This window comes from Lycorma delicatula, chromosome 12 (genome assembly GCF_047948215.1).
Source record: "Lycorma delicatula isolate Av1 chromosome 12, ASM4794821v1, whole genome shotgun sequence".
Lineage (NCBI taxonomy): Eukaryota > Metazoa > Arthropoda > Insecta > Hemiptera > Fulgoridae > Lycorma > Lycorma delicatula.
In genome coordinates, this window is record NC_134466.1 from 62,164,511 (window position 1) to 62,191,212 (window position 26,702).

The following is a 26,702-nucleotide window of genomic DNA, read 5'->3' on the forward strand; positions in this document are numbered from 1 at the left end:
GTAGATTTTTGTGATGATTTCGTCGATCGTAGCGTTTTTATTTACGTCCCTAGCGTTTATCAATTTGAATAGATGTACGATCACCATTAAATTCAATAGCCTACTTTTTTAACATATAAAACGAAGGGAAGGAAAAGAATCTTTAAAGTGAAATAATTTTTTACTTGAAGTGAAATTGAACTCGATCTTCAATTTCATTAATCATTTTAGAAAATCTCAAAATTTGTTTGCTTTACTTGATCGCCATAAACAAGCAACTAAGCGTCTGAAACTTTGTTGAATGTCATGTGAAAGATCATTATTGACAAATAGTTATTTGGGTATACTTACGCCATCTAGGGTGTTACGCAAAAAACTTCCCCAATGATTCTAGTATATACGAGTATCTAATATATACCAGCTAGATAATCTGGATAATCAGCTAGATAAATAAAATCTTATTTATTTATTAAACTCTACCGCTCGCTTGTGATGTCACAACATAGCAGGCGAAAAAAACAATTATTCTGGGAGGGTATGCTATTTTACAAAACATATTTTTGAAATATGACCTTAATTAAGCGAAATCTCGAGATACTGAGGGTGACCTTGCTTTATAGCCTCACCCCCTTGACCTTTGGAGTTGAAAATTTAATGGTATCAATGCCCCACCCCATATATATAGTAGAAGAAGTCTGACTTAAGTTTGGTAAAAATCGGTCCAGATATTCTGGAGATATAAGGTGATTTAGAGGCCAATACAGTACACATACATGTACGTACGAACATTAACATCCGGAAAATTTACATCTGGTTGTTTTGGTTCTTTAGATGTCAAAAAGATCCGCTGAAAACCGCTAATTGGATCGATTACAATACTTTCCCTTCTAGTGCTACAGCGGCGCTATCTAGACGAGAAAGTAAAAAGATTAGATAATATATAACAGGTTTAGTTTTTAAATAATATCATATTTCGTTAAGGCGAGTTGAATAATTAAAAATTAATTAATAATTTTTCTTTTAATAATATGTATTATTAATAATTTTCTTTTAATGTTTTTCATTTTTTCAGAGAGCTTGGAACATCGGTTGGAGATGCTTTAGGTGGTAAAAATACCAATAATGATACAGTTTCTGTAGATAAAATGGCTGCACGATTCCACATACTTAATTTGGTTCCTGAAAAAACAACTACGCATAATTCTTCAAATGAACGCCGTAAGTATAATTTATACAGGATACTTAATCTTAATGCCGGAATGCACATCCCGAATTCCCTTATTGATAATGTTATTTGAAAATTTTCAGAGATTCCTGTTAACATAATATTTTTAACTTTATCTTCTAGTTACTAACTTATTTTTACGACTAAAGGTTAGAAAGATAATAGAATTTTTACCCAGAAATAGAGTCGCATAATATTGATGAACGAGTCATCAACATGATGATGAGCTTAAATATATGTGACCAAAAAAATTTTCTTTTCCTCTAAAAATTAAAAAAAGAGAGAAGGATTCCTAAAGAAAAAACGCCTCATCCTTAGAACTGTATGTTATTTAGAATCGTATGGTAAACAAATAAATATAATTCAACAAGACTTCCAGTTGAAGATTTACGTCCAATATATAAACAAATACGGGTGTATAGTTTATATATGTATATTAAAAGGTGATATTTAAATATGGAAACAGGTTTAAAGTCCATATCTGAGAGGTATTTCAAGGCAGAAAGAAATGTGGTTCTACATATTAAAAACAAAAAACTGCATTGTAGTGGCTCTTTAATCATCAGCATAGCATAGCATAGCATAGCATAGCATAGCATAGCATAGCATAGCATAGCATAGCATAGCATAGCATAATCATTATAGTGGCACCATCATAACCCACCGGGTTGGTCTAGTGGTTAAGGCGTCTTCCCAGCTGATTTGGAAGTCGAGAGTTACAGCGTTCAAGTCCTAGTAAAGCCAGCTATTTTTACACGGATTTGAATACTAGATCGTGGATACCGGTGTTCTTTGGTGGGTTGGGTTTCAATTAACCACACATCTCAGGTATGGTCGAACTGAGAATGTACAAGACTACACTTCATTCACACTCATACATATCATCCTCATTCATCCTCTGAAGAATTATCTAAACGGTAGTTACCGGAGGCTAAACAGGAAAAAGAAAGTGGCACCATCATGGATCTGCCATATTGAATGAAGATAATTTCTTTTTTTAAATAGGAAGATGAACATATAACACATGATTTCGATTTAAAATTTTACAAGAAAAACAATGGTGAAATCAGTTTTCCTTTTAATGTCTTCGTTATAGAGTTATAAGCATTCAAAGTTGCAATGACGGAAAAATCGTATTGACAATAAAAAGAGGTAAAAAGCGCTACATGAACAATTTTATTGCATTTTACAATCATAATGCATACAATAAAGAACTTTAAACAGCGCTGTAATATTGATAATAATAAAAAATAACTAAAATTAACAAACAAAACAAACAAATTTAACGGCTATATCAACTGATATTATTTACTGTAAATATTACAATATTTTATTTTAACATTTTCGATAGTAAATTACTAATGAAATAAATTCTGAAAGCGTACCATTCTACAATAAATGTTCAAAACGCTTCCCTTCTACAACTTTGCAATGGGGTAAGCTCAAATAATATGCGTTTATACCTTGTTGTATCATGTCTAGTGATACACGAGCAAATTTGTCAATTATTCTTCTTTTCAATTCGTTAATGTTGTAGATTTTTTTTTTGTAAACATTATGTATCAGGTACTCTAAAAAATGTAATCCAGAGGACAGGTTTGGGGACGTGGCAGGCCATTCTACGGCTTCTCTACGACCTACCCAGCGATGGGTAGGGAATGAGCAATTGGAAATTGCTCATTTAAAATTTTCCGTGCCCATATATGAAAGGAGGTAGGCCCCTTTCTTTTTCCTGTTTAGCCACCGGTAATTACCGTTCAGCTAATACTTCAGAGGATGAATGAGAATGATATGTATGAGTGTAAATGAAATGTTGTCTTGTACAGTCTCAGTTCGACCATTCCTGAGATGTGTGGTTAACTGAAACTCCTAACAAAACACCAGTATTAATTTAGAGAGACCGGTTCTGTTAATAACAAGGAATACAAAATATCTGCGTCAGTGTTAAATACAGATACAGTCACTGAAATCAAAGACCGATTACTCGCCTCGCCAAATAAATCGATCAGACGTTTGTCTGCTGAAATTAATTTGTCTAAAGTAACTGTTCATCAGGCGACCAAACGATTACAATTACGACCTTATCGCATTCAAACGGTTCATCGACTTCTTGAGCCCGACAAAGAAAAACGGCTACATTATTGTCAACGGTTCCGTCGATTTCTGCGTGAGGAAATTAATGTTACGGATTCGTTTTTTTCACACATGAAGCATTGTTTCATTTGGATGGCTACGTAAACAGCCAAAACAGTAGAATTTGGAGCGCTGAAAATCCCAACGTTTATCACGAAAAACAACTACACCCGCAGAAGTCGGGCGTGTGGTGGGCGATATCGCGGAAGAAAATAATCGGTCTTATTTTTTTCGAGTACACCATTACTGCAGAACGATATCAAGATATTTTATTTCGGTTCATCGCACTCTTGGAAGAGGAAGACAGACACTGCCGGCTACAACATGACGGTGCGACATCGCACTACGCAGGTTCAACTTTTGATTTCGTCGAGGAATTCTTTGGTAATCGTGTTATCGGTCGAGGCTTGTGGCCACCAAGATCTCCAGATTTGACTGCGGCGGATTTTTTTCTTAGGGGTTACCTCATAGAAAAAGCCAACAGCGACAAACCACGAACACTTGAACTATTGAAAGTCAATATTGAACAAGCTGTATTAAATATCCGGCCATAAACTTTGAAAAAAGTTGCAAGAAACGCTGTAAAAAGAATTGAAGCTTGTATTAAAGAAGATGGCGGTCACTTTCATCATTTACTCTAAATGTAAGGTAATGGATGGTAATAATATAATTACATTTACATTTACACATGCCTTTTTATTACTTCAATACCTACCAATATAAGGTTGGGTTGCGTTTTATATGGGACAGCCTGTATATATATATATAAACATATATGTTTAAATAGATTAAAAAAATTTGAAAAATCTATCAAATGAATGCTGTTTTTTAATCACTCGCATTTGAACGCTTCATTCTGAACGATTCGGAAACCTTGTATGTCATACGTGTAAAGTCTTACTAGTGTTTTTATGCAACTGCCCAAAAAGGAGTGTAATTTATTTAGGATGTATATATATATATATGTATGTTTGTTTCACAAACACCTAAACGGCTGATCCGATTTAGATATATGACCCAGTGGTGGAATTCTTACGTTACCGGCAGTGTCTCAGGCTATATAAATATATATATCTATTTATATATAACAAATTATACTATATATAAATACTGCATTATATACAATTTTGTCACCCGCACACTCTTTAATTATCCTTTATTAAAGAACCATGTTTATCAGCAATATTATTGTTTTGGCAATCATGTTTTATAATCTTTAATATTTATTTCTTTTTGCACAAATCTTTAGTTAAGAATTTCAATATAATAATAATTTTTTTTTTTATTCTAGAAGAATCACGTGAATGGCGTTGGGTCGGTGAAATTATTGGACACTCTGCAGTTAAACTAGAATCAGTTGTTTGGCCTGGCGGTCATCTAGTACCAGCTTCAACTCCACGAGGTGCTAGAAGTGTTTTCAGAGTTGTTACAGCCCTCGCTCCACCATTTGTTATGGAAGGTAAAATTTTTTCTATTTTTTTTTTTTTTTTTTATAATTATTCTCTCGATCCCGTGTGCACGTGAGAATGTGATATAGCGTATATAAGAAACTATTTTTGACTTTGTGTGTATATCCTCAGATCAAAATTCGTGGTACAACCTTTCTTTTTGAGTTAGAAAATACATTCATTTTAATTTTTATAACTGCAAGGGTACCAGTAGGAATGTATTGTCATCGTCGGTGTGTTAATTTTAAGATTTATAAAGTTGTATGAAATATAAGTACATTTGTGCTAATACATACCTTGGTTTTAAAGCGTGTACTCAAAAATATGTGCGGGAAAGGCAAGTCGAAGGAATATAAAAAATAAAAATAAATAAATAAAAACTAGGAGAATGGATAACATAAAACAATAGTGAAAAAATAGCTCTAGAAAACAGATTACTCAAAATAGAAAAATCATACAATATCACGAAGAATACCTACAACAAGAAATCCCTTTCCTGGAACGCCAAATTAAGACGCTACCAAACGGTAGTTAGACCATAAGTACTATATGCAACAGAAACGCTGAAACTACATAAAGTACATTACGTAGAGAGAATAGAGAAAATAGAGAGAAGAATCTTACGGAAAATATTAGGTCCAAAACACAACACAGGACTAGATTATAAAAAAAGATCAAACCAAGAGTTATATTCCAAAATAGAAAAAATAACAGATGTAATCAGGAAAAGAAGACTGCAATTCTACGGACACATATACAGAATGAAGAACATCAGACTAACAAAACAGATCTTCACCCTGCTAATCACTCACAAGAACAGGATAACCTGGCTTAAAGAAATAGACAATGACCTTGTAAACGATTCAATAGACTCAGACATTTTAAAAGACAGAGCGACATTCAGAAAAACAATACAGGAAAGAGTTTCAGGAGAGGAAAAACTTGTAGAAGAGGGAAAAGATGGATTCAAGAAGACAAATAACACCACTCTAGAAAAATGAAAGAACCATCGGCTAAAAAGTTGATTAAGCGAGCTCTCTAAATGAGCTATTCGAAAAGAAAAAAAAAAGAAAAACTAAAATAAAAATATTAGGTCCTTTCATTATAGCAGTCAGCGCGTCGATAGTATTTTGTATAATTTTAGTCGTGAAACACTGACTGAACTACTTGCACATTTGAGCATACGTACTTGTTTTTAGAGTGCATGATAAGTAGCATATAAGCGAAAATCAAGACCATTTCCTGTTTAGCCTCCGGTAATTACCGTTCAGATAATACTTCAGAGGATGATGTGTATGAGTGTAAATGAAGTGTAGTCTTGTACAATCTGAGTTCGACCATACCTGAGATGTGTGGTTAACAGAAACCTAACCACCAAAGGACACCGCTATCCACGATCTAGTATTCAAACCCATATAAAAATAACTGACTTTACTAGGACTTGAACGCTGGAACTCTCGACTTCCAAATCAGCTTGATTTGGGAATATGCGTCATCACTAGACCAACCCGGTGGGTTGAAAAACAAGACCTGGAAACAAACATTCACTTATCAATAAGACAGTAGAATGTACATTGACTTGCTAAATCTGTGATAAAATTCGTAACATTGTCTTTCTTTTTCCTGTTTAGTCTCCGGTAATTACCGTTTAGATAATACTTCAGAGGATGATATGAATGAGTGTAAATGAAGTGTAATCTTGTACACGTCTCAGTTCTTGCATTTCTGAGATGTGTGGTTAATTGAAACCCAACCACCAAAAAACACCGGTATCCACGATCTAATATTCAAATTTGTGTAAAAATAACTGACTTTACTAGGACTTGAACGCTGGAACTGTCGACTTCCAAATCAGCTGATTTGGAAAGACGAGTTCACCACTAGACCAACCCGGTAGGTTTCGTAATATTTTCTGCAATTCAGTTGCACAAGACATTGAGATTTCATTATTCTGGTGACTTGATTAAATTTAATTTTCTGTCGTTACACTAACATAAAAATTATTCAGAATTTATTTTTACTGAAGAACTTAATATAATTTTATTAAATTTCGAAAAATTTAGCATAATTTATTAGAAGGTAAGTTTTACATGATCATCATCGTGCATCCTGCCTGGCGACACGTCCCACGCGCTGTCTCCACCCACTTCTGTTTCACGCCATCTTCTGATTCTCGCGCAACCTCATTATTTTACAAGTCGAGCACCATACAGTTAAACATATTTGCTTGCCTAATCCGTGATAAATGTTTTACTCACTTTAATACTAATTTGATTATACTATAATTTAATACTACTAAATTTGTTTTACAAATTGCTTAATTGCCGCGCCACTAGTAAATCGCTTATTAAAAAAAAAAAAACATATCTGCAGTGTATCCACGTTTGGCTAAAACAAGAATTTCTGAATAAAATTTCATTGTATGAACACAATACTTACAGGTATAATTTAACTAAATTCATTGTTTCCATATGAAATTATTTTCTAATATTATAAATGAAGTATTTTTACACGGCTTCAGATTTTCGTAAATATGTTTTTACAATAATATTTCCTACCTTGTATTTAATTATGGTTATGACAATCGAAATAAACTCGAAAAAGAAACGAAAAAAATTTAAACAAATAAGTCGATTAAAAACGAATTATCTAATGAATAATGTCATTGTGCGAAATATTAATTTCTTAGAATTAGACCGTTAATTTTATCCTTTAGGCGAAACTAAAAAGAAAAAAATTGAAAATTGGAATAAAGAGCTATTTTTAGTCGATTATAAATATAGAGAACCAAAGAAATCTTCTATCAACAACATTACCTGAAAATTCGTTAAAATTAATTCGTTTATTTGAAAGTACAATTTTAAACACTTTACATATTTAATAAGAATTAGAAATCTAATAATCGGTCGAAACACATAATTTAATCTATTAAGCATTCGGCACCGTTGGTATTAATACAATTGTATAAATTAAATTTCCACTTACCGACGAATTAAAAAATGTAAATTCTAGTACTTTCAGAGCTTTTACTTCATTTTCAGAGATTTTCTAAAAAATGTTAATTTAAATTCAAATCAATAATCGTTTTTAAATTAATTGTTCATCTAAGGATTCAACTTTATATTTAATGCATTAGAAATTTTTGTGTAACTGTTTAAACTAATAATTAAGCATTAGATAACTTTACTTGATTCGTAATGTTAAAAAAATTCCTCCCAGTTTTAAGGTTGTAATTAATAACTTATTTTTGTTTTATAATTGCAAGGCATTTTCTTATTAACAGAAATTTGAATAAATACTTTATAATGAATTTATAGATAACTTTACTTGATTCGTAATGTTAAAAAAATTCCTCCTAGTTTTAAGGTTGTAATTCAGTTCTATAACTTATTTTTGTTTTATAATTGCAAGGCATTTTCTTACTAAAAGAAATTTGAATAAATAGTTTATAATGAACGGTCAGTAACACCAATCTAGAGTACTGAGAATGTACAAGACTACACTTCATTTACACTCATACATATCATCCTCTGAAGAATTATCTAAACGGTAGTTACCGTTGGCTAAACAGGAAAAGGAAGAGTAAGGAATATTTTTAAAAATTATTGCTTTAATATAAGCATAATCGATATATATTTTACATGGCAGATGAGTGTTTGAATTAGTAAAAAATTAAAACCCCAGCTTCAAATCATTATGTTATATTCATCTAAATAATTCTTACGTAGGAGTGGAATGATTTTTTTTCGTTTTGGAGTATTGTGAAAAAGGATGGAGAAAGTAAGATAGAATGATAAAGTGAGAAATGAAGAAGTAATGAACAAGAGTAAAGAACGTGGAAAGTACAGGGATAAAAAGGAATAAAGAGTACTGAAAGCTAGGAAGAAGAAGAATAGGTTGGACTGGAAACTAGAAAGGGGCGAAGCAGAAGGCGTGAAACAGAAGTGGGTGGAGACAGCGGGTGGGACGTGTCGCCAGGCAGGATGCACGATGATGATCATGTAAATCTTACCTTCTAATAAATTATGCTAAATTTTTCGAAATTTAATAAAATTATATTAAGTTCTTCAGTAAAAATAAATTCTGAATAATTTTTATGTCTATGTAACGACAGAAAATTAAATTTAATCAAGTCACCAGAATAATGAAATCACTCTGGATGTTCTGTGATGTGAGTGTAATATGGCACAAGTGTAGTGCTACCGTTTCATAATATATTTCCAGTTTTTATATTAAGCTTAAGTATATCTGACTCTTTTATGAAGTGCATTTTTCCATGACATTATTATTTCAGTTTTTCCTTTTTATTAAAAAAAAACAAAAAACAATGTTTTTCTGTTGAAACAGTGTAAAATTTGAATTTAATATGAAATCCTGTAATTCGTGAATGAGATATCATCATTATTATTATTATTATTATAAGGCTGAAATGAACCAAGAAAGAGTAAATATATAATATTTAAAAAAAAAAAAAAAGATGTATTAATAAACGTATTTTCCATGATTTATTTAATTTCAACACTGTTCATGCATATTATCACGCTTTTTCAAAACAGAAAATTGTCTCTAAATGTATTTTCAAAATTAAGTGATACGAAATAAAAAAATATAGTCGTCGTGAAAAACTTTGGTTTTCAGATTTCAACGGAATATCCATGTTGACTAGTTTCGGCGTGACGTCTGTATGTATCTCGCATAACTCGAAAACCATTAGCGGTAGGATGTTGAAATTTTGTATTTATGACCGTAGTAACATCTAATTGTACACTTTCCCTTCTGTTTGCAATCGATTGGACTAAAAGTGCCCAAAAAAGCAGAAAATTTAAAAAAATTAGATTTCAGACTTTTTCTTAACTGCAGTAATAAACTCTCACTGAGAGCTTTTCAACGATATAAGTGATACTTATTTTCATTGGTGCCAGAGTTATAAACAAATAAAAGTTTAATTAATGAAATATTTGAATCTTATAAGGGGAAGGCACATCGGTTCGAATCCGACTTCATCTTTTTTTTTAACTTTTATTTAATTTAAATATATTGATTTATTAATAATTGTTAATCTCTGATTGTAAAAAAACTACTGTGCAGAAGAAACCAATGTGCCTCAATGGTATCATGAAAGCGGAACTGTTAGTATACTAGGCCCAGCCAATGTACGGGCTTGTAATGTCACGAGCAGACTTTTATTTAAAGAATTTTCTTGTACGACTTAGCATTCCAGAGTTATAGCGGTACAATGGCAACGCAGCGGTCCTATTATTACTGTAGCCGGGGAGATCGGCATTGTTCAGCGAATAGACCGGTTTCGAACACGTGCCCGATTCACAACATTTTCACAAGCTACAGCTCCAGAACGGTAAGTCGTACAATAAAAATTGTTTAAATAAAAGTTGTCTGTTTTTTTGAGATTAACAACATTTCCAAATGCAATACAGACGAAAAAACCGAAATAACACGTTTTTTACAACTTCAGCGCCACCTAGTATTTGAATTTAAAATTATACGGCATAACTTCAAAAACATTAATTGTAGAGGAGAATGTCCTTTACATTTTTTGTTTGAAAGACTTTTCTCTAAAATGCATAGATTCGGAGAAAAACGCATTTCAAAACATTTTTGAGTTTTTCAAAAATATATGGGAGGGGATGTTAATAATCTGGAGTTAAGCTTCCCTCATCACCCCTAACATATGGAAAAAAACATCAATCGGTAGGTAAGGATTTTCAAATAAAAATACAAATTGACTGAACTAATGACCGTATTGTCGAAAAAAGGAAATTAAAATAATAATTACACACAAAAATAATGTTTTGGAAAACAATAAATGAAATGTCAGTACGTGACGTCACAAGCTCGTAGATTCCCTGTGGCGGCAACTATACATATATTCTTTTAAACTTTTTTTTTTTTTTATTTAAATATATTGATTTATTAATAATTATTAACCTGAGTAAATATTTTTGAATTAAAATTAAAAGAACATAAAATTTTATTTCCCTAAAAACGTCTGATTTTTCTTCATATTTTTTTCAATCGAGTTTATTAATATTTATTGATAAATCAATACATTAAAATTGAAAAAAAAAAGTTATAAAAAGGAAATGAAGTCGGATCCAACCGATTTGCCTTTCCCTTGTAAGATCCAAATATTTCATTAATTAAAGTTATACTCGGTTATAACTCTGGAACCAATGAAAATAAGTACCAGTTATGATATATCATTAAAAAGCTCTCAATGAGAGCTTATTAATGAAGTTAAAAAAAAGTTCAAAATTCAATTTTGTTTTGAATTGAGTTCTTTTTTGGATACTTTTGGTCCAGTCGATTGCAATCAAAAGGGAAGGTGCACAATTAGATGTTACTACAGCCCTAAATCTAACATTTCGACATTCTACGGCTTATCGTTTTTGAGTTACACGAGCTACATACGTACGTTCGTATAGACGTCACACCGAAACAAGTCAAAATGAATTCAGGGATAATCAAAATGGATATTTCCGTTGAAATCTGAAAAACGAAATTTTTCGCGATTACATTATTTCCTTTACTTCGTACAAGAAAGTAAATATCTATAAGAATTCTAACGACATACAGGGTCATTCGCGGGAACCGGATGTTTTTGAAGTGGGTTGTACTCGAGCGTTCGTGGAGGGAGGGGAACGTGGCTGGTGTCTGATGTTTCCTTTGTTCATAGCATTTACATTTTAGTCGTTGAGATGGAGCCGTGGACGCTAGACCAACGCCTGTACTCATATGACAGTTTTGTGCGAAATGACGAATCCGTAACTGCTGTTCGGCGAGATTTCCGCCGTCAGTTTAATATCCATCGTAATGCAAGCGTCCCTTCCCGTAACACAATATTGCGACGGGTAAACAACCTTCGAACAAGCGGTTCAGTATTGAAGAAAAAACCACCGGGTCCCCGACGAACTGCTAGCACTCCGGAGAACATCGAACGAGTAAGGAAAGCCGTTGTCAGAAGCCCACGCCGCTCTATTCAGAGGCAATTAGCAGCGCTTCAAATGAGCACAAGTACAGTAAGACGAATTCTGCATACAGACCTGCATTTCCATCCTTACAAGATAGCCGTCGTGCGGCAGTTAAATGAGCAAGATTTCACGCAGCGATTACAATTTTGTCGACAAATGCTTACCATTTTTGACGAAAATGAAAATTTGTTATTGCTAATGAGTGACGAAGCCCGTTTTCATCCGAATTGCTTCGTCAACAAACAGAATTGCCGGTATTGGCAGAAAGAAGCACACATCAGCTTCACGAGAGACCACTTCATAGGCCAAAGGTGACTGTCTGGTGTGCAATAGGAAAGGTCGGTGTTATTGGACCGTATTTTTTGAAGAAAATGACGCTGCCGTAACTGTAACAGCTGATCGTTACATTGCGATGTTGAATACGTTTTTCATCCCTGAGTTACGAAACTGGGGAATCGATTTTCAAAATGCGTTATTCCAGCAGGATGGAGCTACAGAGCACACAGCGAGGGCAACGATGGCTGTTCTCCGTAACTTGTTTCCGGGACGGATCGTTTCCAAATTCGGCGACATTCCTTGGCCCCCTCGGTCCCCCGACTTGAGTAGTTGTGATTTTTTTCTGTGGGAGTTTCTGAAATCGCGTGTGTACGGCAATAAACCGCGTACATTGGAGGACCTAAAGATCGCAATTCGTCATCATGTCACCCGGATTGATGTAGACATGCTGCAAAGAATTGAGGCCAGTTACCGTGGAAGGCTACAACAATGTATTGCCCAAAATGGACATCACTTGCCGGACATAATTTTTCGTTAACGAGTAAGTAACAAATGCTTTGATTTAACAAGTGTTTCAGTACTAATAAAACTTTTTTAAAGTAAATATTCAATTTTTTATGATTATTTTAAAAACATCCGGTTCCCGTGAATGACCCTGTACTATAATACAAAAACTTTACATCTCCAAGCAACCTAATTATTTTCAAATAAGAGTATAACTTACCGTGAAATCTCCTCTAGAGAATAGATCAAGTACGCTCAAAGTCCCGTGTGTTTTCGATTGAAAATAAATCGAGTAAGGATGTCGGTTATTTGATCGATTCCTTTTTTTTTTATAGAGATTCCATTTTAATAGGAGACATTTTGTTTTTATCCTACAAGAAATTCTACAGGATGAATTCAGTAAGATACGAAATACTATTAAGAATAATATTTAAAAATAAGTTGTGATACATTTTGTTCATCGCATCTCTTTCGGTAAAATCTAGTATTTGAATGGTGTTAAACAGAACATTAGCTCAACATAAATATGTTTAGGTATGGAGTTGTATGTAAAAAAAAAATGTCTTATATAGAAATATAAAAGAAATTTCACGTAGCAGGAAAGCTTGACAGAATATGTTTTCACTAATTATGAAAACAAATTCGGCTTTACTGATAACTTCAAATATTGAAAAACGTAGTAAAACTAAAAAAATTACCATTTTGACGAATTTTAAGGTATTTCTTTGTAACTTAAGATATAAAGTATATTATATTATACTATATATTATAAATATAATATTAGATTATTTGTAAGATATAAAATTTGGCATTAACCGTAATAATTTTCTCTTGTTTAACGAAAATTAAAAATTATTTTCTCGACAATTTCGAAAAATTTTAAAAATTACTTTTTTTAAAAGATAAAAAGGTGGGAATGAACATCGATCGATTAAAAAAGCAATCAAAACGACTTGTTGTTGTTTTGAAACAATAAACATAAGCAATTTTTCAAATAAATAAACAAAAAAATTGATTTTTTAATGCTCTGTTTGTTATGCATTCCGAATATGATGCAAATGATAATTGAAACATACGTAACTTTATCGTTTGTCAGTTGCAAATGGTATGGGGTTGACCGTACTATCAGCCTTACATAGTTGGAGGGCCGAGCTAGCCAATTATTTATTTACGCTAACGACTATCGCATTCCTAAATTCTATCCCCAGCCACCATTCTTAATTCTTGCCCAATTTGAACATTCAATTTTCCAGTTACTAATAGCTATTACAATCAAGGATGATTATTAAAATCGTTTATAATATTTATAAACCATTTTAATGCATAAAAATGTTGATATAAAGAAAAAATAATGATGAAACAAACAGTAAGGAGATAATAAAATCGGTATTCAATATATATATATATATTTTTTTTAGCAAAAGAAACATTTTTGAACGGCAACGGCTAATCATACGCTACGATTCTATCCCATTCTATAATTTGGTTTTAATTTATAATATATCCTGTATTTGTGTTGCAAGGATAAATAATAACACGCTATAAATAATTTATCTTTTATTCTGATCGTTAGATAAACGTATATTATATACAGCGTATCACGAAGTTCTCCCAGGACTTTCGTAACCTATTCTACTCCTGAAAGTGATATAAAAAAACATGTAAACATATGTCCTAAAATCATTCGTTTATGAGTTAGGGCTAGTGAAAGATTTCGCTGGATTACCCCGATGAAATGAGGTCGTACTGAAATTTGTAGGACGTTAAAGGGCAGAATTAATATTTCATTATGGTTTATGACCCTAAAATTGAATAAAATAGGTCTCAGTATCTACAGTAATTTTTGACGTGAAATGTCTTTAAAATTACACCGAAACATACGGGTACCAGAACAGAAATTTGTTGCATAACAAAAAGGTCTATATCGTCCTGCCTTAACAACTCCCTAACTATTAGTCTCATGCGGTATCATTTTATAACTTACAAGATCAGCCGGGCGATACGAATTTGAGTTTGCATCACTTGCGAATGGATTGGCTGTGAGGAAACACAGCACAGATGAGACAAAACTGGCACTCTCGCTCATTTCCAATCAGTGTAACTCACGACTTAGACGTGATAGCGCGATGATTCGTATGTTTGTGTTTAGAGTTTATCCAAGTAGTTCGATTTAAATAAAAATAATTGTATTTTGGACAATATTTATGTGTAAAAAAGTATAAAAATTCAATATGTCAACCTCAGCCCGCGCAAAAGCCGGCCGGAAATATAAATTACGCATATGATTGGAAAGGGTAAATTATGGGCCACGCACAGGTACCTCGATGTGCGGTACCGAGCGAGCGAGCCCGTTTTGGAAGCGTTGCAAAGCTGGTACGACGCGCTCAGTAAACGACGCCGACACCCGAGCACCTGTACCGCTGCTTATTATTATTATGTCTTATGTCTCTTGCTTCTCATATCACAGACCGATTTTGAACAAAATTATCGTCTAATATTAGTAGAAATAAATATCATGTACCATTTACTGTCTGTTTTATGTTAAAATTAAATTTAGTACGCAATCGATGTTTCGTTTTTATTTCAATCCTATACACTATAAGAATGGAGATTATGTTAGAAAACTATCTAAAGTACTCACAAAACTTAGATTGAAAATTAATAATAAGGAGAAGACAAAGATTCTGTTTGCAGTAAAGTACAAAAGTCGTTATTACATTAGACGGTACTGTTGTAGAGAAGGTTAACAGTTTTTTGTTATTCAGAAAGCACCATCACTAGCGAATAAATTTGCAAAAAGAAGTAAAAAGAAGAATAGCGCTGGCAAAACGAGTTTTCCAGAATAAAAAGAATATACTGACTGATAATCATATGAAAGTAATGAAATGTAGTAGAAATAACAAAGATGGACCACTAAATGTGAAAATAGGAGGAGAAAAGATTATGGAGGTAGAAGAATTTTGTTATTTGGGAAGTAAAATTACTAAAGATGGACGAAGCAGGAGCGATATAAAATGCCGAATAGCACAAGCTAAACGAGCCTTCAGTAAGAAATATAATTTGTTTACATCAAAAATGAATTTAAATGTCAGGAAAAGATTTTTGAAAGTGTATGTTTGGAGTGTCGCTTTATATGGAAGTGAAACTTGGACGATCGGAGTATCTGAGAAGAAAAGATTAGAAGCTTTTGAAATGTGGTGCTATAGGAGAATGTTAAAAATCAGATGGGTGGATAAAGTGACAAATGAAGAGGTATTGCGGCAAATAGATGAAGAAAGTAGCATTTGGAAAAATATAGTTAAAAGAAGAAACAGACTTATAGGCCACATACTAAGGCATCCTGGAATAGTCGCTTTAATATTGGAAGGACAGGTAGAAGGGAAAAATTGTGTAGGCAGGCCACGTTTGGAGTATGTAAAACAAATTGTTGGGGATGTAGGATGTAGAGGGTATACTGAAATGAAACGACTAGCACTAGATAGGGAATCTTGGAGAGCTGCATCAAACCAGTCAAATGACTGAAGACAAAAAAAAAAAAAAATCATATGAGTATGCAAATAAGGAAACAGTTCGCTAAAACTTATACCTGGAGTGTTCTAACTTATGGATGTGAAACGTGGACGCTTGGGAAAGTAGAGAGAAGAAGACTGGAAGCAATGAAATGTGGATTTGGAGGAGAAAAACAAGAACAAGCTGGGTGGATAAGAAAAGAAATGATCAAGTGTTAGCAGAAGTGAGTGAGAAGAGGTTCTTGTTAAATGTTATACGAAGAAGAAGATGAGCGAAATTAACAGGACATGTAATACGACATGACCAGTTTTTGACGAATATACCTGAGGGCAAGGTTTTGCGTAAAAACTTACAGGAATACCGAGAGCAACCATCATTAATAATGTTAAAGAAAAGATGGGCCATGATTCATATAATGACTTGAAGAGAAAAGCGGAGATGAGAGTAAGGTGGCTAAATCGACAAGCCATAAACTTTAGTGAATGATGATTATAAAATATTGTTCATTTATTTGATTATCCCGCTCACCTGGGACGTCACAACGTAGCAGATGACTACAGCAGCATTTTTTTGGGTTGGCGGATGCGATTTTGCAAATATTGTTATTTTTTAATCGTTAACAAATGTGCCTAAAAAATATTACCTTAATTAGGCAAAATTTTCAGATAGTGAGGGTAACCTTGCTCTACAGCCTCACCCTTTTGACCTTTTAAGTTGAAAATTTAATGGTATAAATGTCTCATATATATAGAAGTAATCTGACCAAGTTTGGTCAGAATCGGTTCAATTGTTTTAGAGACAGAAGGTGATTTAGAGGCTAACATCGAACACACACACACACACACACACACACACACACACACACACATGTACGTACGAACACATCCGGAAAATTTCCATCCGGTTTTTTGAGTTCTTTAGATGTCAAAACGTCAAGATCCAGTGAAAACCGCATATGCCCAAATTGGATCGATTACGATGCTTTCCCTTCTAAAGCTATAGCTCTAGAAGGCTAGAGGTGCTATAGCTCTAGATGCTATTCCAGAAAGACCAAAGTCTGTTTTGGTTAACAATGTAATATTGGAAATAAATGAAATATGAAATGTTTTAAAACTAAAGGAATTTTAACTCGTAGATGTCCTCGTAACATGCTTATCTGTATCTCTCTCTCTCTTTATCTTCCTCTTTGTATTATTTTCTTTTCCTGTTTCTCTTTACTTTATAGAACAGGGTTAAGAAATACAGAAAATTTAGAAATGAACAAAAATTATTTCACCTTGATGTTTACATATCTAAACCTGGCTTCATACGGATTTGAATACTAGATCGTGGATACCGGTCTTCTTTGGTGCTTGGGTTTTTCAATTAACCACATATCTTAGGAATGGTCGAACTGAGATTGTTCAAGACGACACTTTACATACGACAACAGTCAGACGACACTCATACATATCATCCTCGGAAAAAATACTGAACGGTAATTCCCAGAGGCTAAACAGGAAAAAGAAAGAAATCTGGTTTCATAAAATTTTATCAACCTTCTTTTTAATCAATCTAAAATAGTGAAACAGGTTCAAGGATCAAAATATCCTTTAGATCCTTGATATAAATCTACTTTTAAATCTACGAAAAATCTATTTTCAAAGATAATATGTAGGAAATCACTTTATTTTTTACTGAAAAACTACGAAATACTATTCCATCCTATGTATCATGATCCTTTATTTCAACACCCTTACGAAGTATGGGTATTTAGTTAATAATTATATTAGAAAATCCTGTGGAAAAGTTATTTAAGTTATGTTATGAATGTTAATAGCACGCATGTCCATGTAAACTATTTACAAACTATTCGTATTTTGGAAACAAGAATTATAAATATTTATCATTCCTCCTGGTAATACGTTAGTGTGATTTATGCTATTGTTATTTAATGCTATTGTTTATGTCTACTACATAGCTAAAGTTCGATGTTTTACAACCGTAAACTCAAATGAAAGTTAGCTACAAGTTTTCTGTTGTTTGAAATATCTAAGTAACTTGTAACATAAAAGGAGGAATTTCTATTATTGTTAAGTTAACTTCCAATAAATGTAAATTCTGTAATAAGTTTCAGGGCAATTTATATTATTGTAATATGTGTAAAATATTCCGATGTTGAATTTAATTCCCAATTAATATAATTAATACAGAATAATAACGTTTTAAATTACAAACAGTTTTTCCTGTATGTATATGTATATATATACATTAATCGGTTTTATACTGAAAAATATAAAAAAAATTAAAGAATCGTTGGATTGCTAGGGCCGGTTCTGTGCTTTGGTCTCCGAGAAACTACGTAGATTTTTTTTCTATCCGGTTAAGTTAAAAATAATGTGTACAACGAAAAAATCAGGAATTTACATCATTTAACACAACGGATCACCGTTACTATTGTCACACACGATGATCTAGCGGACCTGGGCAGAAATCGATTATCGGCTGCATGTTTTCAGACTGACCAACGGACCTCATAATGAAACATTCTAAGTTATGTATAAAATCTTTTTGAGTTTTTTTTTTTATCTTTCATTTGAATGGTTTGATGCAGCTCTCCAAGATTCCCTATCTAGTGCTAGTCGTTTCATTTCAGTATACCCCCTACATCCTACATTCCTAACAATTTGTTTTACATATTCCAAACGTGGCCTGCCTACACAATTTTTTCCTTCTACCTGTCCTTCCAATATTAAAGCGACTATTCCAGGATGTCTTAATATGTGGCCTATAAGTCTGTCTCTTCTTTTAACTATATTTTTCCAAATGCTTCTTTCTTCATCTATTTGCCGCATTACCTCTTCATTTGTCACTTTATCCACCCATCTGATTTTTAACATTCTCCTATAGCACCGCAGAAGCAAAAGCTTCTAATCTTTTCTTCTCAGATACTCCGATTGTCCAAGCTTCACTTCCATATAAAGCGACACTCCAATCATATACTTTCAAAAATATTTTCCTGACATATAAATTAATTTTTGATGTAAACAAATTATATTTCTGACTAAAGGCTCGTTTCGCTTGTGCTATTCGGCATTTTATATCGCTCCTGCTTCGTCCCAAATAACAAAATAACTTCTACTTCCCAAATAACAAAATTCTTCTACCTCCATAATCTTTTCTCCTCCCATTTTCACATTCAGTGGTCCATCTTTGTTATTTCTAATACATTTCATTACTTTTGTTTCGTTCTTGTTTATTTTCATGCGATAGTTCTTGCGTAGGACTTCATCTATGCCGTTCATTGTTTCTTCTAAATCCTTTTTACTCTCGGCTAGAATTACTATATCATCAGCAAATCGTAGAATCTTTATCTTTTCACCTTGTACTGTTACTCCGAATCTAAATTGTTCTTTAACATCATTAACTGCTAGTTCCATGTAAAGATTAAAAAGTAAATGAGATAGGGAACATCCTTGTCGGACTCCCTTTATTATTACGGCTTCTTTCTTATGTTCTTCAATTGTTACTGTTGCTGTTTGGTTCGTACATGTTAGCAATTCTTCTATCTCTGTATTTGAACCCTAATTTTTTTTAAAATGCTGAACATTTTATTCCAGTCTACGTTATCGAATGCCTTTTCTAGGTCTATAAACGCCAAGTATGTCGGTTTGTTTTTCTTTAATCTTCCTTCTACTATTAATCTGAGGCCTACAATTGCTTCCCTTGTCCCTATACTTATCCTGAAACCAAATTGGTCTTCTCCTAACACTTCCTCCACTCTCCTCTCAATTCTTCTGTATAGAATTCTAGTTAAGATTTTTGATGCATGACTAGTTAAACTAATTGTTCTGTATTCTTCACATTTATCTGCCCCTGCTTTCTTTGGTATCATTACTATAACACTTTTTTTGAAGTCTGACGGAAATTCCCCTTTTTCATAAATATTACACACCAGTTTGTATAATCTATCAATCGCTTCCTCACCTGTACTGCGCAGTAATTCTACAGGTATTCCGTCTATTCCAGGAGCCTTTCTGCCATTTAAATCTTTTAATGCTCTCTTAAATTCAGATCTCAGTATTGTTTCTCCCATTTCATCCTCTTCAACTTCCTCTTCTTCCTCTATAAAACCATTTTCTAATTCATTTCCTCCGTATAACTCTTCAATATATTTTGAGTTTGTGAATTTAAAAAGAAAAAATATTCTTTTATTATCTCTATTATTTTTTGAGATATGATTTTTTTTTTTAAATCGCAGAAATCTTTTTCGATAACCGTATTTACGGGTCTCATTGTTCTTGTCGAACCGCAAACAAGCGACAGAGTATAGTTTAATCTGTGAAAAAGGCAACAATGTATGACTTGAACTCTCACTTTACCTAAGTTGTTTGGCATTATGTACTTGTTATTCTTGAAAATAAGGTTTTTTTTCAGGAGTGACTGTCTCATATAGAATTACGTGCAATTTTTATTTTTTTATTTTACCAACATTCATACAAAAGTAATGAATTAATTTCTATTATATTGGAATTCTCAATTTCTTGAATATATTAAGGTGCTTTAGATATCGTAAACTAAACAATATTTTTATCGTCTGAATTTTTTTTTATATTTAAATTCATACGTGTCTATAATTATTTTTATAATATTAATGGAAATTTCAAGAGTTTTAACCTATTTACTTCCTTGTACCAAGTAAAGGAATGTGATCGTGAAAAATTTCGGTTTTCAGATTACAACGTAGATATCCATTTTCACTAGTTTCGGTGTGACGTCTGAAAGTACGTACGTATGTATCTCGTATAACTCAAACACGATTAGCTGAAGGGTGTTGAAATTCTGGATTTATCACTGTTGTAACATGTAGTTGTGAACTTCCCCTTTTGATTCTAATCGACTGGACCAAAAGTGTCCAAAATGTTTTTCTTAACTGCAGTAATAAGCCCACATTGAGAGCTTTTCAACGTTATTTCGTTGATTGGGTCATTGGTTCCATAATTTATATAAATAAAATTTTAATTAATGAAATATTTGGATCTTACAAGGGGAAGGAAAATCGGTTCGAATTCGACTTTCCTTTTTCTTTACTAAATTTTACTAAATTTCCTTTTTTTTACTAAAAATATTATATGCCAGTTTACTAGTTACCAGGACTATTGTGACTGGCTTCTTCCGTTTCCTCGCCCTGAGTAGAGCGACTAAAGGAATATAGTAGAGTAGCACCCCGGGTGGCTAGGGACCGCCTGAGCAACCCACCGGGTTGGTCTAGTTGTTAACGCGTCTTCCCAAATCAGCTGATTTGGAAGTCGAGAGTTACAGCGTCAAGTCCTAGTAAAGCCAGTTATTTTTACACGGATTTGAATACTAGGTCGTGGATACCGGTGTTCTTTGGTGGTTGGATTTCAATTAACCACACATCTCAGTAATGGTCGAACCGAGAATGTACAAGACTACACTTCATTTACACTCATACATATCATGCTCATTCATCTTCTGAAGAATTATCTAAACGGTAGTTATAAACAGGAAAGAAAGAAAAGGGACCGCCTGAGCAGTTTGATTGGCCGGAGGTAGACACAATGGCATCAAGCCACGGTTGGATAGTATTTGTGATGATTATTTTTGATTGTTTAGCTGTCAGCGGAAAGGCGACTGCCTCGGCAGTGTAGTCTATATTATATATATATATATATATATATATATATGTATTTTTTTTTTTTTTAATTATTTAAATATATTGAATTATTCATAATTATTAATAATACATTTTAATATTTATTAAGAATTATTAAAAAAATTGAACGATAAATAATAATTCAATAATAACAATAAAAAAAATTGAAACAAAATCAGAAGTTATTAGTGAAATAAAATTTTATGTATTTTTAATTTTAAAAATAATGTGTATATTTAATTTAATAGGCGTACAAGGAAGTCATTCGGTGTCCACATCAGACTTTTTTTAACAAAAATAAGAACGAAATCTCAATCGATCCGAATGAATTTTTTTTATACATACATTTAACCAAACCAGCCGGGTTGGTCTAGTGGTGAACGCGTCTTCCCAAATCAGCTGATTTGGAAGTCGAGAGTTCCAACGTTCAAGTCCTAATAAAGGTAATTACTTTTATACTAATATGAATACTAGATTGTGGATACCGGTGTTCCTTGATGGTTGAAATTCAATTAACCACACATCTCAGGAATGGTCTACCTGAGACTTTACAAGACTACACTTCATTTACATATCATCCTCATTCATCCTCTGATATAATACTTTATGTTGGTTCCGGAGGGTAAACAGAAAGAAAAAGGAAGAAGGAAGTTTTACATTTCACCAAACGTACTGATTTTAATGATTCATTAAGTTTACTTTATATGTTGTACAGATTAAAAAATATATATATATATTAATGTTCGGCTAATTTTGTTTCCTTAGGAGAGCTGGACGAAGATGGTCAATGTCTTCGGGGATTAGAGTGTCACCGACTTCTCACGTCGGATAAAGATAATCTTACACTTGTATTTAATGAAATGGATAGACTTGAAGACGCTGAAGATAACGTTGATATGAATCAGAAATATTTTTGGGGAATGAGCGTTAACTATCATCCAAGGTAAGTTTAAAATAAAATTCCCTTTAAATTTATATCTTTCACTACAAAGATTTAAATTTAAAGGAAATTAAAAAACAAATTATTTATGTATTTTCTTTTATTAAAAAATATACAGTAACAATTAAATAAAAATAATTCATTGTGGAGTACCACAAGGAAGTACTTTAATTCCACTTTTGTTTTCTCTCTCTCTATCTCTTTCGCTCTCTCTCTCTCTCTCTCTCTATATATATATATATATATATATACACACAGAATGATTCAAAGAAACGGGAAATTTTGAAAGTTGTGTTGGCAGCCGTGGGCGATTGGTACCACTTAATAAGTGGCGCCAGCCTCTCTAACCTAACCTGCCATTTAGTTGTCATGGATCCTTGGAGTGGTGCACAACGTGCATTCCGGCTCCTTCGACGTGCGTAACACTTGTGCGACCATTTTTGAATTTTTCAATCCATTCGTAGACACTCCGTTGCGGCAACACACTGTTCCCATACTGTACCGAATGTTTTCGATGAATTTCGGGCCTTTATACACCTTCCGATCACTGAACGTTGCTCTTCTTTGATGCAAACAGAAAGCGGAGCAGCCATGGTTAACGGCAGGGCAGCCATAATGGAACTAACCTAGAAGCATCAAACGTGGACCTGGCAACAATTAAACCACACATGCGTCATCTACAATACACGATAGTACTGCCACTATAAACAAAAATATAACTAAATTACAGATAATAATTGACTTACCCTCGTATATAATATATACTCTTTTATATATATATATATATATATATAAAAGAGTATATATATATATATATATATATATATATATACTCAAATATAGCAATAGCGAAGCATTCCCGGTCTGCTAGCGTGTGTGCGTGTGCGTGCGTGCGTGCGTGTGTGTGTGTTTTGTTATGCTACGTATGTGTCACTTTTTTGAATGTGAAAGGTGTTTACCCTACGGATATTCATCGTCACATTGTTGACAGTGTATTAAATGCGTTTATATGACGACAGTATAATGAATGAAGCAAACGTAAGGAAATGGTGTCGTTTATTTACAGCAGAGAAAACAGCTGTTTATGACAAGCAACTCTCATGACGCCCTACTCTAATTAGTGAACAACTGAAACATCAGATTGATAGACATTTTAAAGAGAACCGGCGTTTCATGTTACATGAACTTAGTGATAAATTTCCTCTATATTCACAGTTTCTATTACATGAAATTAAGACCGTTCAATAAATTTGTCCCCGATGCTTCCCAAGAATATTGTTTAAAAAAAACGCATGACGGCTTCTCTGTCATTCCTCAGCGATATCATAAAAATGGCGATGAAATGTTGGATCATATAATGACCGGTGATTAAGCAAGGGTTTCGCATTACACACCAGAGAGTAATAGTCACTTACTTCAGTAGTATCATTCTCGATCGCCTTCAGAGCCAAAGAAAATAATCAAAAAATTCTTTCAAAACGCAATGCGATGACTATAATGTTTTGGGATTGCCACGGAATGTTACTATCTGAGTTTATGCCTTGCGGAGAGACAATTATTGTTGACACTTATTGGGAAATTTTAATGCAACTTCGTAGCGCAATTCAAAATCGCCGAGTGTACTTTGTTCGCGCGGAATGTGTTTGCCTCATGACAATACACGTCCACATGCCGCCAAAAAAAAAGTTGTGAACTTCTCACAGCTTTAAGAAGTCTTTGATCATTCGCCGTTCAGTTTATATCTTGCTTTAAGCTATTTACATATTTTTAGAAAATTGAAGGAATTTCTTGGTAGTAACCGGTATGAAAGTGACGAAGAAATCAAGATTGCTGTTCATGAGTAGCTTAATACTTTGGCTTAATGGTTTCTTTGACGACGACTTAACAAAAACTAGTGCCACAATTTGACAAATGCTTGAACTTAGGAAGTTATAACGTGGAAAAATAGTTTTAAAAGGTTAGATTTTGATTCATATATTAATAAACACGGTTTTTATTTTCCGGACTACCTCCAAATATATATATTTATATATATATACTTGTTGATTCACGAAGAATGTAACAAACTTACAGGACATGTGTTGATAAATACAAGGAAGATTTTCCCGAAACGCGGTGCCGCGTTCCTACCAGGAATACCTGACTGTGTTAGCTTTTTTTTTCATTTAAACTTATATAGTGGGTCACAGTATGAGTTGAAACTTGATGCTTTTGTGTAAGTTACTGGTTATTTTTAATTATTTCTACAAACTACGGTATTAATAAAATAATTTTCTATCAAAAAAAAGAAAGTATTTTAATATTGGATAAAAAAAAATCTGATGTGGACATCACATTACTTCCTAGTAAAATATTAAATTACATATACACACTTTTTTTTAATATAAAAAGTATATAAAATTTTATTTCATTAATAACTTTTGATATTTTCTCATATTTTTTGTTATTATTGAATTATTTATTATTCGACGTAATTTTTTTTTACAATCAGAGGTTAATAATTATTAATAAATCAATATATTTAAATTAAATAAAAAAGTTTAAAAAAATATATGTATATGAAATCGAATTCGTATCGATGAACTTTCAGAAATCAATGTCACATTATGTTGTTTCAATCAAAATTACAAAAATCTGATCTTATTGCCAGTTTTTTCATATGCGTGATGAATGAATCGACGGTTCATTTTCATTATAGCATTCTATACTTTTTAGATTTTCTATAATTCGATATTTATTATCAAGTAGACCGAAACAAATGCATGTATAAAACTAATACGATACTAAATTATAATTTTCAATTAATATTAAATAATCAGATGTTTCAATAGATCTGATGTGGATACCACATGCCTTCCTTGTATTCCTTTTAAATTACTGGTACAATTTAGAGCTAGTGTGCACTGTATTATTTTGATGAGATGGTAGATGATGAAATGAAACAACGCTATGTTCTTCTTGAATCGTTATATTTAATTTCTTGTCACCCTTGATATTTTGATTGAATTACTATAGTTACATTAAACTTAAGAATGTATTACACTTTAGTCATAATTGAACTTGAACATTATCAAGAAACTATGAGTCCCCTTGGACTGAAATGAAAACACGACCCCACTGTGCGGGATTCTGACGAGAATATAAGTAACACTAATTGTCCGTCCGGACGAAATGAAAAATGCGACCGCACTGGATGGGTCTCTAACGTAGAATACTAGTACGGCCTCACCTTCCTCTGGTTAGCGCTAGTACCTACTACATCGCAGCATCGGACGGCTCGACGTGGAACGGGACAATAACATACACACATTTATAAAAGTATACGAGGTGCGGCAATAAAGTAATGAGACTGGTGTGAAAAAAATTTTGCTTACCGTTTTAGTCATGTTTAGTATTGTCTCCTTCAAAGTAGTTCGCCTCTGATTGCACACACATATTCCAGCGCTTCTGCCATTGATGGTAACATTTCTGGAACTCATCTTCTGTAATATCCTCCAAGACCCTCGTCACAGCTTTTTGGACATCTTTTGTTGTTTGAAAATGGTGTCCCTTGACCGCCATTTTGACTCTTGGAAATATAAAAAAGTCGCACGGAGCGATATCTGGTGAAGAAGGTGGCTGTGGTAGTACTGAAATTTGTTTTGAGGTTAACAATTGCTGTACCGACAGAGCAGTATGGGATGGCGCATTTTCGTGATGCAGAATCCAATTATCAGCAATGTTGGCACGGACACGAAGAACTCGTTTACGAAGTCTTTCTAAAATTTCTTTGTAGAAATATAGGTTAACTGTTTGTCCAGGAGGCACCCGCTCTTTATGAACAATTCCCTTGGAATCGAAGAAGCACACAAGCATGCATTTCACTTTTGACTTTGACATGCGAGCTTTTTTTGGTGTGGGTGATCCCTTTCGGCACCATTACAAACTTTGGCGTTTTGTCTCTGGATCGTATTGAAAAAACCAACCTTCATCACCAGTGATAACGCAGCTCAACAAATCTCGATTGATTTCCGTTTGCTCTAACAGATCGGCTGCCACATTT

At 33.1% G+C, this 26,702-nt stretch overlaps 1 protein-coding gene across 1 annotated transcript in view; it reads left to right on the forward strand.

Annotated features, from left to right (window-relative positions):
- LOC142332777 (uncharacterized) overlaps positions 1-26,702 on the forward strand; it is a 288,220-nt gene that overhangs the window by 167,170 nt on the left and 94,348 nt on the right. The window contains exons 2-4 of the mRNA XM_075379392.1: positions 1,052-1,197; positions 4,629-4,796; positions 22,486-22,663. Of these exons, the coding sequence (XP_075235507.1) occupies positions 1,052-1,197; positions 4,629-4,796; positions 22,486-22,663 (492 nt within the window). The remainder of the gene's footprint in view (positions 1-1,051; positions 1,198-4,628; positions 4,797-22,485; positions 22,664-26,702) is intronic.